The following is a 14,549-nucleotide window of genomic DNA, read 5'->3' as shown; positions in this document are numbered from 1 at the left end:
GATGATGATCCAAGTCCTGCCTCTTGATTAACATTATAGACAATAGACAATAGGTACTGGAGTAGGCCAATTGGCCTGTCGAGCCAGCACCACCATTTTTCAGATCATGGCTGATCATTCTCTGACAGTATCCATTCCCTGCCTTATCCCTGTAATCCTTAACTCCCCTGCCCACAAGAGCCTTATCTAGCTCCCTTTTGAACATATCCAGCGAATCTGCCCCTACTACCCTCTGTGGCAAAGCATTCCACGTGTGGCTAGTGGAGAAGGGATGGTCAGTGATGGTCCTGGCAGAGATGAAAAGAGGAGTGGTGAGGTCGCTAGCGTAGTCTTGGAGGACACTGCCCACAGTTCAGTCACAACTCCACAAGAACCTCATATCCAGCAAAGGAAGAGGTGGGGTTGGGAGAGGTAAGAAGTACAAAGGCTCCATGTGCTGTACGAAGAGGGCCGAGAGCTTTCTTGACAATGCCTTACAGGGAGTTGTTACTCCACCGAAAGGAAGAGAAGGACTAGCAGGCAAAGTAGAAAACTATAAATGTGATTCTCACAATTCAAGATTCCTTTGTCATGTAATAGTACGGAACGTGGAACATTATACAAAATTGCCTTCTGACTTTTGAAAGGCAGACAGATATGTCTTTTTTAGATAGAATTTACGTGATTTTACTGCTCTGAAGAATGTCTGACGTTTTGGCATTAGTTGTTCACACGTGAACGACCAAAACTGGGAATCTCCGTTTCCTTACCCAAGTGTAGACAGCATACCAGCAGTGTGGTAATTAAAGAGGCGGGACTTGCAACGCACATCATTGATACGTGTTATTCATTAGCCCGTTGTTCACGGAATGCCTGCAGTTATCTTTAGACTGTAGGTGTTTCGGGAAATTTATTAGGGGTCGAGGAGGTGAAATATTGGAATGGGAATGGTACCCTCATTGCCGTTCCGTCCTTTTTACACCATGCGTTCCGGGAAAATGGCAATAATTTCCTGGAACGCAGGGGCTGTGCAAAAAAATTGCTTGGAACAGAAATGTGTTGGAATTTCTTCAGCCAGAGGGTGGTAAATCTGTTGACCCTGGTGGTTGTGGAGGCCAGGTCATTGGGCATATTTAAGGCAGGGATTGATAGGTTCTTGATTAGCCAGGGTAAGTGGGGCTGAGTGGGAAAATGGATCAGCTCATGATTTAATTGTGGGGCAGACTTTATGGGCTGAGTAGCCTATTTTTGCTCCCATGTCTTCTGAGTCACCATTAGTATCGCCCAGCACCACTCGTACCTGGTGTGGTTAATTTCCACAGTAAAGGATGTGTATTAGAGGACAAATTTACAAGATTGAGGAGAAAACACAGAGGAGCGAGACTAAATAGGCAGATGTTTAAAGAGACACAACATCCAGTGGGATTAAAGGTTTCTTTCTGCTCCACATGGTTCCACGCAGGACACACACCCATTTTGCTTTCATTGTGTCTGAGGTATGAGTTTAGGTTGCCTAAAATGTTTTCTTTTTTTTGTACTTTTACCCTCTTCCCTTGTTGACCTTCTTTTGGGAATGTAAAGAGCTTTCTTGTTGTGTGTGCTCAAGTTCAGCGATCCAGTTTGCCATGGGAACCATAGAACGATCATCATCTCCCTGATCCCACTGACATGCTCCAATTCCATAACCCTGCAGTATCGAAGTATTGAGAAATCACTTGGAGTGACATGCGTCTATTTTATAATTATCCCCTGCTAATTTAAATGGATGACATGAGGGCATCCCCTTCACTTTCTGAACGATCCCATTTAATAGTATTCGGTGCACTTGGGTAATTCAGAACACCTGGGCACAAATCAGGGCTATGTCGTGTCGGGGCTGTTGCTGGAAGAGGAGGAGTGAGGGGCACAGGTGAGCTGTGAGGGTCAGGAACCAACTGGAGGTGAGTATATTTAAAAAGGGAACGGAGAGCAAGTTAAGGGTGAAACAGGGCAGCGATTGGCGGGAGAAATAATAAAGATAAGGGTCAGTGACAAACAAAAAGAGGATCGCTCAAGCGGAGTGGCCAGTGTGTGAGTGGCTCAGGGCAGGAGTGGGGCTTAGAGGTTTTGGCTCATGAGGCTTTGATGAGAAAAGGCTGAGGACGAGCTTTTTTTCAGCATGGTAAGGCCAGGTAAGATTTTTGTATTTAAATTAGGGAGAGTTAATGGAGACAGCAGCTGGGGCTGAGGTGGGGGGTGGGGGGTGGGGGGGGTTAAAATAGTTTGGCAGGGGGTTTGGAACTGGAATGTGATTGCAAAGTACAGGGCAGAGGATCAAAAGGATGAAGCTATGTGCTCTGAGTTGGTGAGGAAGGACAGGCAGGGGACAAAACATAAGGGTAGCCAGTTAGAGGGTTTAAAATATGTCTATTTCAATGCTAGGAGTATTAGGAATAAAGGGGGTGTATTTAGAGCTTGGGTCAGTACGTGGAACTACAATGTGGCGGGCATTACAGAGACTTAGCTGGTGGAAGGGATGGATTGGCTGATCCAGGTACTGACATTTAGGTGTTTTGAAAGGAATAGGATGGTAGGTAAGGTGGGAAGGGGGAGTAGCATTACTTGTCAGGGATAGTATCATGGCCATAGAAAGGGAGGACACTGCAGAGGAAATGTCCACTGAGATGGTGCGAATGGAAGTCAGAAATAGGAAGGGAGCTATCTGTGTGCTGGGAGTGGTCTATCGACCCACAGATAGTCCTCAGAGCAGGTAAGCAGGAGAACTTTGGAATGGTGTGGGAAATACAGGGCTGTTGTTATGGGACACTTCAACTTCCCTCTGGAACCTACTGACTGCCAGAGGGATAGATGAAGCTGAATTTGTCAGGTGTTTTCAAGAAAGATTCCTGACACATTATGTGGACCAGCCGACAAGAGGAGAGGCCATTCTGGATGTGGTTCTGGGTAATGAGCCTGGTCAGGTCACGGACCTCTCAGTGGGGGAGCATTTTCGTGAGAGTGACCACAACTCCCTGAGCTTTAGCCTAGCTATGGATAAAGATAAAAGCAGACAAAATGGGAAAGTGTTTAATTGAGGAAGGGCTAATTATGCTGGGATGAGGCAGGAACTAGTGAGAGTAAATTGGAAACAGATGTTCAAAGATGAAAACACAGAACTAGTGTGGAGGAAGTTTAGGGGCCACTCGTCCTCAGTTATAAATAGGTTTGTCCCACTGGCACAGGGAAAAGATGGTAGGAAAAAGGAACCGTGGCTGACGAAACAGGAGGAAGAAGGAAGCAGACACTAGATATAGGAAGCACAAAGCAGGCAGGGCTCATGAGAAATAAATGGTAGCCAGGAAGGAGCTTAAGAAAGAAGCTGAGCTCAAAGGGCGATTGAGAAGACCTTGGCATATAGGATTAAGGAGAACCCCCAAGGCGTCCTATGCGTATGTGAAGAACAGAGGATGGTGAGAATGAAGGTAGGGCCGTTAAAGGATAAAGGATGCAACATGTGCCTGGAGGTGGAGGAGGGTGGGGAGACCCTAAATGAATACTTTGCTTCTGTATTCACAAGAGAAAAGGACCTGGAATGGGGTGAGGTGGAAAATGAACAGGTCTGTGTGCTGGACAATGTAGAGATTAAGGAAGAGGAAAGTGATGGATCTTCTTAAAAACATCTCCGGGGCAGGATGCAATATACCCCAGGATGCTGTGGGAAGTGAGGGAAGAGATAGCTGGAGGAGTAGCTATGAACTTCGAGTCCTCTTTAGCCACAGGGGCAGCACTGGAGGATTGGAGCATGACCAATGTTATCCCTTGTTTCAAAAAGGTAATAGGGAAAATCCTGGGAATTATAGGCTGGGATGAGTCTTACATCAGTGGTGTGCGAGAGGATTCTTAAGGATAGGATCTCTGAGCATTTGGAGAAGCACCGTCTACTCAAGGGTAGTCAGCCTGGCTTTGTGAAGGGAAGGTCATGCCTCAAGCGTCTAATTGAATTTTATGAGGAGGTTACAAAGGTAATTGATGAGGGTAGGGCAGTTGATGTGGTCTATATGGATTTTAGTAAGGCATTTGAAAAGGTCCCCCATGAAAGACTCATCCAGAAAGACATGAGGCATGGGATCCATGGAACCTTGGCTATGTGGATAAAAGATTGGCCTGCAGGTAGAAAGCAGAGAGTACTAGTGGAAGGAAAATATTCTGCCTGGAGGTCAGTGACCAGTGGAGTGCTGCAAGGATCTGTTCTGGCACCCCCTGCTCTTTGTGATTTTTATATATGACCTGGGATGAAGAAGAGTAAGGATGGGTCATTAATTTGCAGATGATACAAAGGTTGGAGGAGTTGTGGATGGAGCTGAAGGTTGTCGAAGGTTACAAGAGGATATAGACAGGATGCAGAGTTGGGCAGAGGAGTGGCAGATCGAGTTTAATCTGGATAAGTGTGAGGTGATGCATTTTTGAAGGACAAACCAGAAGGCTGAGTACAGGGTTAATGGTCGGTTACTTAAGAGTGTGGATGAACAGAGGGACCTTGGGGTCCAATCCACACATCCCTCAAGGTCACCGTGCAGATTGATTGAATAGTTAAGAAAGCCTATGGGATGCTGGGCTTCTACAATAGGGTGATTGAGATCAAGAGTAGAGAGGTCATGTTGCAACTCTACAAATCTCTGGGAAGACCACACTTAGAGTCTTGTGTTCAGTTCTGGTCAACTCATTATAGAAAGGATGTAGAAGCTATGGAGAGGGTGCAGAGGAGATTGACCACGTTTTCCCTGGAGTAGAAAACAAGTCTTATGAGGCAAGGTTAGCAGAGCTGAGACTTTTCTTTTTGGAGCTTAGAAGGATGAGAGGAGACTTGACAGAAGTCTGCAAGATTATGTGAGGCATAGATGGGGTGGACAGCCAGTGCCTGTTTCCTAGGGCAGGAATAGCAAACACCAGAGGACGTGTACAAAGTGAAGGGAGGGAAGTTTAGGGGAGATATCAGGTGTAGGATTTTTACTAGAGAGTTGTGGGTGCCTGGAATGCCTTGCCAGGGGTGGTGGTGGAGGCTGAAACATTTGGGCATTTAAGACCCACTTAGACAGGCACATGGATGGAAGGAAAATAGAGGGTTACAGGGTAAGGAGGGTTTAGTACTCTTTTTTAAGGAATATATGGGTCGGCACAACATTGAAGGCCAGAGAGCTTGTACTGTGCTGTAGTGTTCTACGTTCTACCCTTCTATTCTCTCATGCTTTGCGAGTTGATATGTTCCTTGGGAATCTTTCTGGGACAGAACTTGCGGGGAAGAGCTAATTTGAAAACAGCAATGCCATCCAGTATCTCAGTTGCAGAACTCTTCATTGTGGGATCTGTTCCAAGTACTATATTGTTGATCATTTTTTTAGAATCAGTATTCATTGTCACGAGGACATCACAAAATTCATTGTTTTCTGCGGCAGTGTTACAGTACAAATATTGCTATAAAATTACATTTCCAGTTAGTGTTAAAAAAAGAGAAAGTGAGGCAATGCCTGTGGTTCATTGTCCATTCAGAAATCTGATCGAAGAGGGAAGAAGCTGTCCTTGCATCATGAGTTACCACTCGTGATTGGAGACTTTTTTTTGCACAAGCTCTGATGTCCACTCCTTTCCTGTTTACAGTTACCATGTCAGTGAAGAGGCAGGCTTTGTGAGCGTGATGGTGAAGAGGACTGGAAACCTCAATCAGTACTCCATTGTTCTGTGTCGGACCGAGCAGGGCTCGGCGACATCGACCTCCAGCGCCGGCTCGAAGCTGGGTCAGCAGGATTACGTGGAATACGCAGGTCAGGTATGTGGGAGGAGTGAGAGCGTACCACGTGTCAGAGGAGTCGGGGACTGAATGATACCTGACAGTTACACAAATGAATCCGATGCTGTAAATTTCTTGCACTTTGTGCTGATTCCCGAGACCACCTTTTCAGTGCAGAGCTGGATGGGAGCCTGAGGTGAACCCAGAGAGGATTTGTAGGATACAAAAGGAGAGGGGCTGTTCACTGGAGGCTTTCCTGGAACTACTGCTGATTCAAAGCTGCACATTCTGGGTTTCTGATGCTTTCCTGCCCTGTTGGTGGCATTGGCAATGCCAGGAGATATCTGGTCTACAGATTTCTGCCCTCACAAGGGTGGCACAGTTGGCGTAGCTGTAGCACAACACCTTTACAGCACCAGTGATTGGGACAGGGGTTTGAATCCCGTACGATCTGTATGGAGTTTGTATGTTCTCCCCGTGTCTGTGTGGTTTTTCCCTGGGGGCTCTGATTTCCTCCCACTGTTCGAAATGTACTGGGGGGTGTAGGTTAATTAGATGTAAATTGGGCGTCATGGGCTTGTGGGCCAAAATGGCCTGTTACCATGCTTTATGTCTACATTCTTTTTAAAAAAATTTTAACCACGTGAATTCTGTAGACGGTGAAATTGATGAACAGCATAATGTAACCTTGTGTCTCTTATCAGTGAAGCGAGTAAATTATTCTGACACAGACACGCGCGCGCACACACACACACACACACACACACACACACACACACACACACACACACACACACAAAGACATACACACACAAAGAAACACACAAAGACATGCACAGACACACACATCCAGACACACACACAGACACACACATACACACACACACCAAGAAACACACACAAAGACACACACAGACACACACATACACACACACAAATACACGTGCGCGCGCACACACACACACACACACACACATAGACACACACACACAAAGACATAAACACACAAAGAAACACATACACGCACAAAACCACACACACACACACACACACACACACACACACACACACAGACATACACACAAACACAAAGACGCTTGCACACACACACAAAGACGCGTATACACACACCCAACACCCCCCTTCCTATCCATGTCTGATTATCGCAAACAGTCCGTGGGCCGTCCTCCTCGCCCTGCCCTTTCTTTCCGTCTCCACAGCCTTTTAATTCAGGTAACTGCACCTGCTTTTTACCTATCTCTTGAAGAAGGGGTCAGGCCCGAATCATCAGTTGTATACTTTTACCTAATATGGAAGCTGCAAGACCTGCTGAATTCCTCCAGCATTCTGTGTTTTGCCTACTATGGATTATATTTTAAATAATTACATTTTAAAAATATTTAAATTTAGACATATAGCACGATAACAGGCCATTTTGGCGTACAACTCTGCGCCATCCAATTTACACCCAATTAACTTACAACCCTTGGTACAGTTTTGAATTGTGGGAGGAAACCAGAGCCCCTGGGGAAACCCAATGCAGACTCGGGGAGAATGTACAAACTCCTTACAGACAGCGCGGGATTCGAACCCAGGTCCCTATTGCTGGCGCTGTAAAGACGTCACGCTAACCTCTACACCAAAAACAGAGCTGCCCCAGTTGAAGGCAATTTGTGTTTGACTGACCTAATGGATGTTTGTGACCTAACAGCCAAATTGATGACAGGAAATTGATTTATGTGAATATTCCAAAGGCATTTTGTGAATTCCACACAAAAGCTCAAAAAAGATTAATAAATCAGTAGTGATATGAATAAGAAATCTGCTGAAAGGCAGAAGGATGTTGTTTTTTCAGACTGGAGAATGATAAACCATTGAGTATTTTGGGGATCAGTGTGGGACCCAGGGCTTTGTTTTATTCCGATTTGAACACCAAAATGTGATGTCAGTTGCCTAAATTTATGGATGGTGGAAAGCTTGGAGATTGGTCAACAGCGAAGAGGACATAGATGAGAAGGCAGAATGGGGATTAATTTAATTAGTGTTAAATGACAGAAAGAATAAATCAAAGTAACGCCATTTCGGTAGCACAGTTTCAAAGTGAGTGCAACACCACACTACTGATTTATTAATCTTTTTTGAGCTTTTGCGTGGAATTCACAAAATGCCTTTGGAATATTCACATAAACCAATTTCCTATCATCAATTTGGCTATTAGGTCACCAACATCCATTAGGTCAGTTAATGGGAGTAGATCATGAAGAACTTGGAATTTTGAGCTTTAGTGGCACAGAGTACTGGAGGGACTCAGCAGCACCGCTGGGAGGAGAAGAATTGTTGGTGTTTCAGGGCCGAGCCTTTCCTTGTCACCATCAAAGAAGTGAAGCCAGGCCACAACGGCAATATTGAACTCAGTGCTTTCCCCACATTTCAGCAAGGATGTGATGATTCCTTGAGACAATTTAAAGGATTCAATTTGAAAAGGATGGTTGTTCTTAATCTGAGCAAAAGGAAAGATTTGATAGAGGTACATAATTGGGCTGAGGTAAAACATGAAAATCTGCAGACATATAAATGCACAATGCTGGAGAAACTCAGAAGGTCAAGCAGTGTCCCTTATAGGGCAAAGGTAATAATTGTGACTGAATTGGAGAGGGTTCGTGGAGAAAAGCATTTTCATACAACATGGTTCAAGGATGGGGAATGAGGAGGAGGGGGGTTAACAGATCTTCAATTGTACTCAAAAGGGGATAGGGAGGACATTCTTTTTACTCAGAGAACAGTTACGATCTGGAGTGAAACACTAAAGTCTGCAGTCCGTAGTAAAACCACAGAAATGCTGGAGGTTCTCAGCAGGTCATACAGTGTCCAAAGAAGCCAAGATGGGCCTGACCCCCTTCTTCTTGCATTTCTGTGTTTTTAGTTATGATCTAGAATTCACCGCCAATGGGAAATGGAATTAATAGGCACCTTCAAAGGGGGATGGATTAGCAATTGGTGAAGAATAATTTTCAGGGGTGAATAATCTATTGGGATTTGGGACAAGGGGAGTGGAATGTGACCGAGGGAACTGTGGTACCTAGAACAGCCTCTTCTTCTGTTTCATTTAGCACTTTGATTGTACAATTAAAGTGCTTGTGCATCAATCCCAACTTGAACACAAATCATGAAACAGCATGTCCTTTGTGCATTCTTTTCTGACCTGCTAACAGTGGGGTTTGTGAGCATGGTGGTTGGCGGCAGTCTTACCAGTTAGAGGCTGGGCTGAGGTTTTGGTTAAGAGCAACATCCAGTAAAAGGGACATTACATACTGAGGTGACAGTTCCGAAATGGAGCGTCCAACTGACCTGAACAAAGAAAGCAGTGTCCCGATGTGTGATAATCATGTGAGGGTTATGATTATAATAAATAATAAATATCAGACAAAAGCCAACAGTGATTGGTTTATTTCTTGCCTCCTGCTCGGAGCAGCCTTTGTGTAAACGCGTGGTGAAGAGATAAGCAGCTCCATAGCATATCTTCTCAGGCTAAGTCCCCATCAATATCACCCAGAGGGAAAATTATATTTGATACAAGAAGATTATGTTAACAGAGATTTTGGCAGTGTATTCAAGTTAAGTCTTTTAAAAAAAAGACAATAAAGAGGTGGTTAGAGGGAGCTTCTTAAAACAATGGTTATTGTTCCTGGTCGAAAAAATTGTAAATTTGCCACGTGGACTGAATCCCTTGGTTGGATTTAAGAGATAACACTTTCTTCATATGTTTGCTTTTTCTTGTTAGGTTCAATTTGATGAGAGAGAGGATATAAAGGCTTGTACAATTGTTATAAACGATGATCAGGTGTTTGAAAACATTGAAAGTTTCACCGTGGAATTGAGCATGCCAGCGTATGCGTTGCTTGGGAGGATAACCAGGGCCAAAGTGAACATCAATGATACAGAGGATGAGCCCACACTTCAGTTTGACAAGAAACTATATCGAGTTAATGAAAGGGCTGGACTCTTGTCTGCTCCAGTGGAAAGGAAAGGTCGGTATCATTCTTTCTCTCACTAACTAAAAATAACCGTAGAAGTGCTTAATTGTTAATGCCTAATTAAAGGGGAAAGAAAAATGTTGGCCCTCTGCTTAACAGTAATTGTATTTCTGCAATCTATCGAGCAGAGTGAATTTTCAGCAAGCATTTTGAGCTTTGAGGCCAATACAACATTTATCCAGGTTACGGACCATTCTTGGAGTTTGGGCCCATTGAAGTTTGGATCACTTTATGCTGCAGTTGTATTTCCTCCACTCCACATCAACTTTAACCCAGTCTCTTTCTCTACATTATTCCGGACTTTACATCCTCAGTAGCCTTTAACATTAAAGAGTTCAGGAGAAAATAACAACTATGAGGAGACCCTTCATAATTGCACGATTACTTTAGAGTTTGATTATTTCAGGACTGGGGCAGCTGTTAACTCCGTCACCGTCAACTTAGAAATTCTGTTTGCTTTGTTTTTCCAAGGGTAAAGATAGAGGTAAAGGAGAAAGGCAATTACTGTTTGTAAATCTAAGTGCATTCCCATAGTCACCTAGATCAGGTTGGCATAGCAGTTAGTGCAATCCCTTTACAGCGCCAGAGATTGGGACCGGGGTTCGAATCCCGCGCTGACTGTGAGGAATTTTTACTGTTATGGACTATGGACTGACCTTTTGGATTGTGGACTATCATCTAAAAGGATGGATTTCTACTGAGAACTGTGTAACTCAGGGCTAGTTTGCCAAGGTTGAACTGTGCAGGTAAAAATGAGAGAGATAGAGAGAATCGGGCTGGCTGAGGCAGAGCTGGAGAGTTCGGTGCAGAAGCCAGAAGGATACACAGGGACACCACTTGCTCTGTGTCAAGAATGGTTCTGGCTGACTAAATTGGAGGGTGACGAAAAAGGTCACTTTGAGTTTGCAGTTAAAGAAGGAAATTGTGAAGAATCTGTGTTAAAGGCACAGGCTTCATAAGTGAGGTGGTTAGATCGAAACCAACTTTGAAGAACCAAGGGAAGGCCATGGTGAAGAAACCTGCAAAGGATTTGTAAATTTACTGCCATGCAATGTCAGTCATCTCTTTCTCCAACATTCATACAAAGGCCTCTCAGTGAAAGAACTCTGAGATTGAATTCTGTGGACTGAGTTCTTTGAACTGACTTACTTGACTGGACTGACCTGGGGTTTTGGGGATTTTTTTCTTTTTGACTAATAGGCACAGACGAGAATGGTCTAGGGTTTTTTGTTCACGTACAGGCTTTCTATAAATAATCTCTTTATATTTACTATTCAGAGGCATATAGTCGAGTTAATTTGGGTACGATATCATATGGTTGATTGTTATCAATAAAAATAGAGTTGAAATTTAATCCTTTTGTACTGTATTTCTGATTTGGGGCATAACAGGACGTCCTCCCCGTGTCTGCATGGGTTTTCCCTGGGTGCTCCAGTTTCCTCCCACCTTTTGAGACGTACCGGGGGGTGTAGGTTAATTGAGAGTAATTTGGGTGGGTCTGGCTTGTGAGCTTAAATGACCTGTTATGTCTACATTTAAATTTAAAGTACAAGTTCTCTGTTTCATTACTCCCTGCACATTAGGCTCAATCTTCCGTCTTTAATGTAATTTCTGTATTCTAATAAAAGTTGTTAGAAATTTCACTGAAAAAACATTTATAGTATTTTATACTCAGCTGGTTCGTATGCAGATATGGTGCACAACAGCACACCTTCGGTCCACCAACTGCACAACCATCTAATCCTTCCCTGCTTCCCTCCCATAATCCTCTATTTTCCTTAGTCATGGCGCTTAAACATTTCCCATAGAGATCAGTTTGCACAAATAACCGGGGTTTCTATTGGTTTCAACGACCCATGCTGATATTAGCAAAATCAAGAACTAATGTGAATATGCAGATTTCTTGTCTTGCGGATTGTCAGCAAAACAAGCAGGTTGTTAGAGGAGATTTTGATATTCTTCTCCACTCAAGTAGTTACAAGGATTAAGCAGCAGTTATGATTTACATATGACAGTTTTACATATGATCCATTTAAATGGATTTGCAATCTATCTTCCTTTTGCATTTTAAAAATAAAAAAAAGCCAAGGTTCCATTATTGTCACCACATGTAGCATACATTAAATTCTTTAACTTTTGTCTACCATAAGGCAGACTGAGAGTCGCCACTTTGTCCAGCGCCCCTCACAGAAACCTACAGCGCCTGGCGGTCTCCCATCCAAGTCCTGACTGGGCCTGAGCCTGCTTAGCTTCCGAGATCAGACAATCCCAGGTGTATTCAGGCTATTAGGCACTGTAAACCTTGTCTGCTTAGTGTGGTAATGTATAGCTTTTTTAAAGATACTTTCCTCAGCTGTAGCCAAATGCCACTATCTCTTGTAATAATGCCAAATTCTGCCCTTTTGAGTTTAATAATCATTTGGCTCACATTATATTGCTTTGTGTGTTGAGTGTTGAGCCGTAGAACCTTGGTAATTTAGCTGCTAAATAATTCACATTACAGCATAAATTGTACAAACACCTTAAAGATGAACAATTGTAATACATTTGAGCAGGAGATGAATTACTGTATCATGTTCATGTTTTTAATTATCATTTGTTTTTTTGTGCTTTTTAACAATTAAATAGATTGGAACACGCAAGCATAAAATAGAGAAAACCTCCAAACAGAAACAGGCTGCCCATAATGCCAAATGATACTAATCCAATATGTCTGCATGTGGTCTATATCCCTCAATTCCCTGCTTGTCTGCCTAAATGTTTCTTAAAAATTACTATCGGCTCTGCGTCCACCACTTTCCCTGATAGCATATTTTGCGCGTGTGCAATAAAAAAATGCCTGGCAAATTTTTCCCCTCTCACATTGTCCTTGATCTGCAACCTGGGAAAAAGACACTTCTCTACCCCGTGTCTCTCATTACAGGCAGCACTTCTGTCAGGTCAGCCCACGGCCTCTGATGCACCCAACAAAAACAATCCCTTTATCAGTAGGCGCCTCCGATTCATGGAAATGCTTTTGTAAAATAAATTGGAAAATGCTGGAACGATTCCATGGCAAGTGAAACGAACATAACATTTTAGTTAGTAGCTCCCTTCATTTGATTTTCATTTATTGGAATGTAGAGCATCTGTGGAGTATCTGTGGTGAATAGCCAAAACCCAAATGAATATACTGAGATTTTGCAATGCGGTACCATTATGAGCAATCTGTGGTATTGCTTCCACAAAGCAATAATCACTGTTTTAAATTAACAAATATTGTCTCACATTCCTGCTGGAATACACTTGAACAAAAAGTAGAAATGTGGAGAATTGCAGATAAATTAAAACACACAAAGGATTGCTTTGTAGCTCTGACTTAATATGATCCAGGTGTGATTTGAGAAATCATATAGCTTACAATGGTCTCTGTCTAGGAGACACCAGCACCACGGTCTCCGCCATCTGCTACACTGTCCCAAAAACGGCCAAAGGCAGCAGCCTTTCCGCCCTGGAGTCCGGTTCTGATTTCACTACCAGGCAAATGACGGATGAGAATCGGATTGTCTTTGGCCCCGGCGTAAGCATGTCAACATGTGATGTCAAGCTGATTGATGACAGCGAATATGAGGAGGAGGAGGTCTTTGAGATTTTCTTGGCTGATGCGTCTGACAATGCACGGATTGGGGATGTTGCAGCTGCCAAAGTAATAATAAATGGTCCCAATGACGCCTCTCTGGTGTTCCTTGGAAACTCATCCTTTACCGTTAGTGAAGATGCAGGTAAGTATATAATTACTTTGTGATGAATCAGCTAATTTCTGACTGTGGCATGAAGAATTGTCAACTTGAGAGAAATGGCAGAATCTTGAAATATTAAATTTAGACATACAGCATGGTAAAAAGCCCTTCTGGCCCAATTACACCCAATTAACCTGCAGAAAATGTACCAAAATCCGGACTGCTCAGGGAATGGGTTGTCCTGGATTTTTCTGATTTTTATGGATTGTTGGCTGAATTTTTAAAATTCAGATTTAAGGAGGAATAAAAGAGAGATGAACAGGCACATTTTGATCGTTTATTCACATCCAAAGTACAGAGTACCTATGGATAAATGTTAAAATTCTCAAAGATACACTACACTTAAAATCACCAATGCCTGAAGAGGGCGCACAAAATGAAAACTCGAAAGGCCAACATGGCCTGTTTCCGCTCCGTATATGGTTATATGGTTACATGGTTATTCATTAGCAGATACATTTATCTAAACGAGCCATTTTAAAGCAAAATAAAGTCACCACTTGACAAAATTTTCTCCATACATAAAAAACATGTACTGCTTGAAATTATGTTCAAAAATGAACATTATAACCATATAACAATTACAGCACAGAAACAGGCCAATTTGGCCCTTCTAGTCCGCACTGATCCAAGTACCCTCCTCTAATCCCACTTACCAGCACTCTGCTTATATCCCTCCATCGCCCTCCTATCCATATACTTATCCTACTCTTTCTTAAATGACAAAATTGACCATGCCTCCACCACCTTTCCCGGAAGACCATTCCACACAGTAACCACTCTCTGAGTAAAGAAGTTCTCCCTCATGTTACTCCTAAACCTTTGCCCGCCAACTCTCAACCCATGACCTCTTGTATCCCTCTCTCCTACTCTCAATGGGAAAAGCCTTTCCTTATCAACTCTATCTATCCTCTCAATATCTTAAACATCTCTATCAAAACCCTTCTCAGCCTTCTACTTTCCAAGAAATAAAGACCTAATTTGCTAAATCTC

At 43.1% G+C, this 14,549-nt stretch overlaps 1 protein-coding gene across 1 annotated transcript in view; it reads left to right on the top strand.

The window, feature by feature from the left end:
* The window catches only part of fras1 (Fraser extracellular matrix complex subunit 1), a 642,015-nt gene that overhangs the window by 552,181 nt on the left and 75,285 nt on the right, over window positions 1-14,549 (top strand). Inside the window, exons 50-52 of the mRNA XM_069926766.1 lie at window positions 5,614-5,782; window positions 9,525-9,771; window positions 13,194-13,538. Of these exons, the coding sequence (XP_069782867.1) occupies window positions 5,614-5,782; window positions 9,525-9,771; window positions 13,194-13,538 (761 nt within the window). The remainder of the gene's footprint in view (window positions 1-5,613; window positions 5,783-9,524; window positions 9,772-13,193; window positions 13,539-14,549) is intronic.

The sequence above is a fragment of the Narcine bancroftii genome, chromosome 3 (genome assembly GCF_036971445.1).
Source record: "Narcine bancroftii isolate sNarBan1 chromosome 3, sNarBan1.hap1, whole genome shotgun sequence".
Classification (NCBI taxonomy): Eukaryota; Metazoa; Chordata; class Chondrichthyes; order Torpediniformes; family Narcinidae; genus Narcine; species Narcine bancroftii.
The sequence above is the reverse complement of the archived record's forward strand: the minus strand, read 5'-3'. Positions and strand labels throughout refer to the sequence as shown.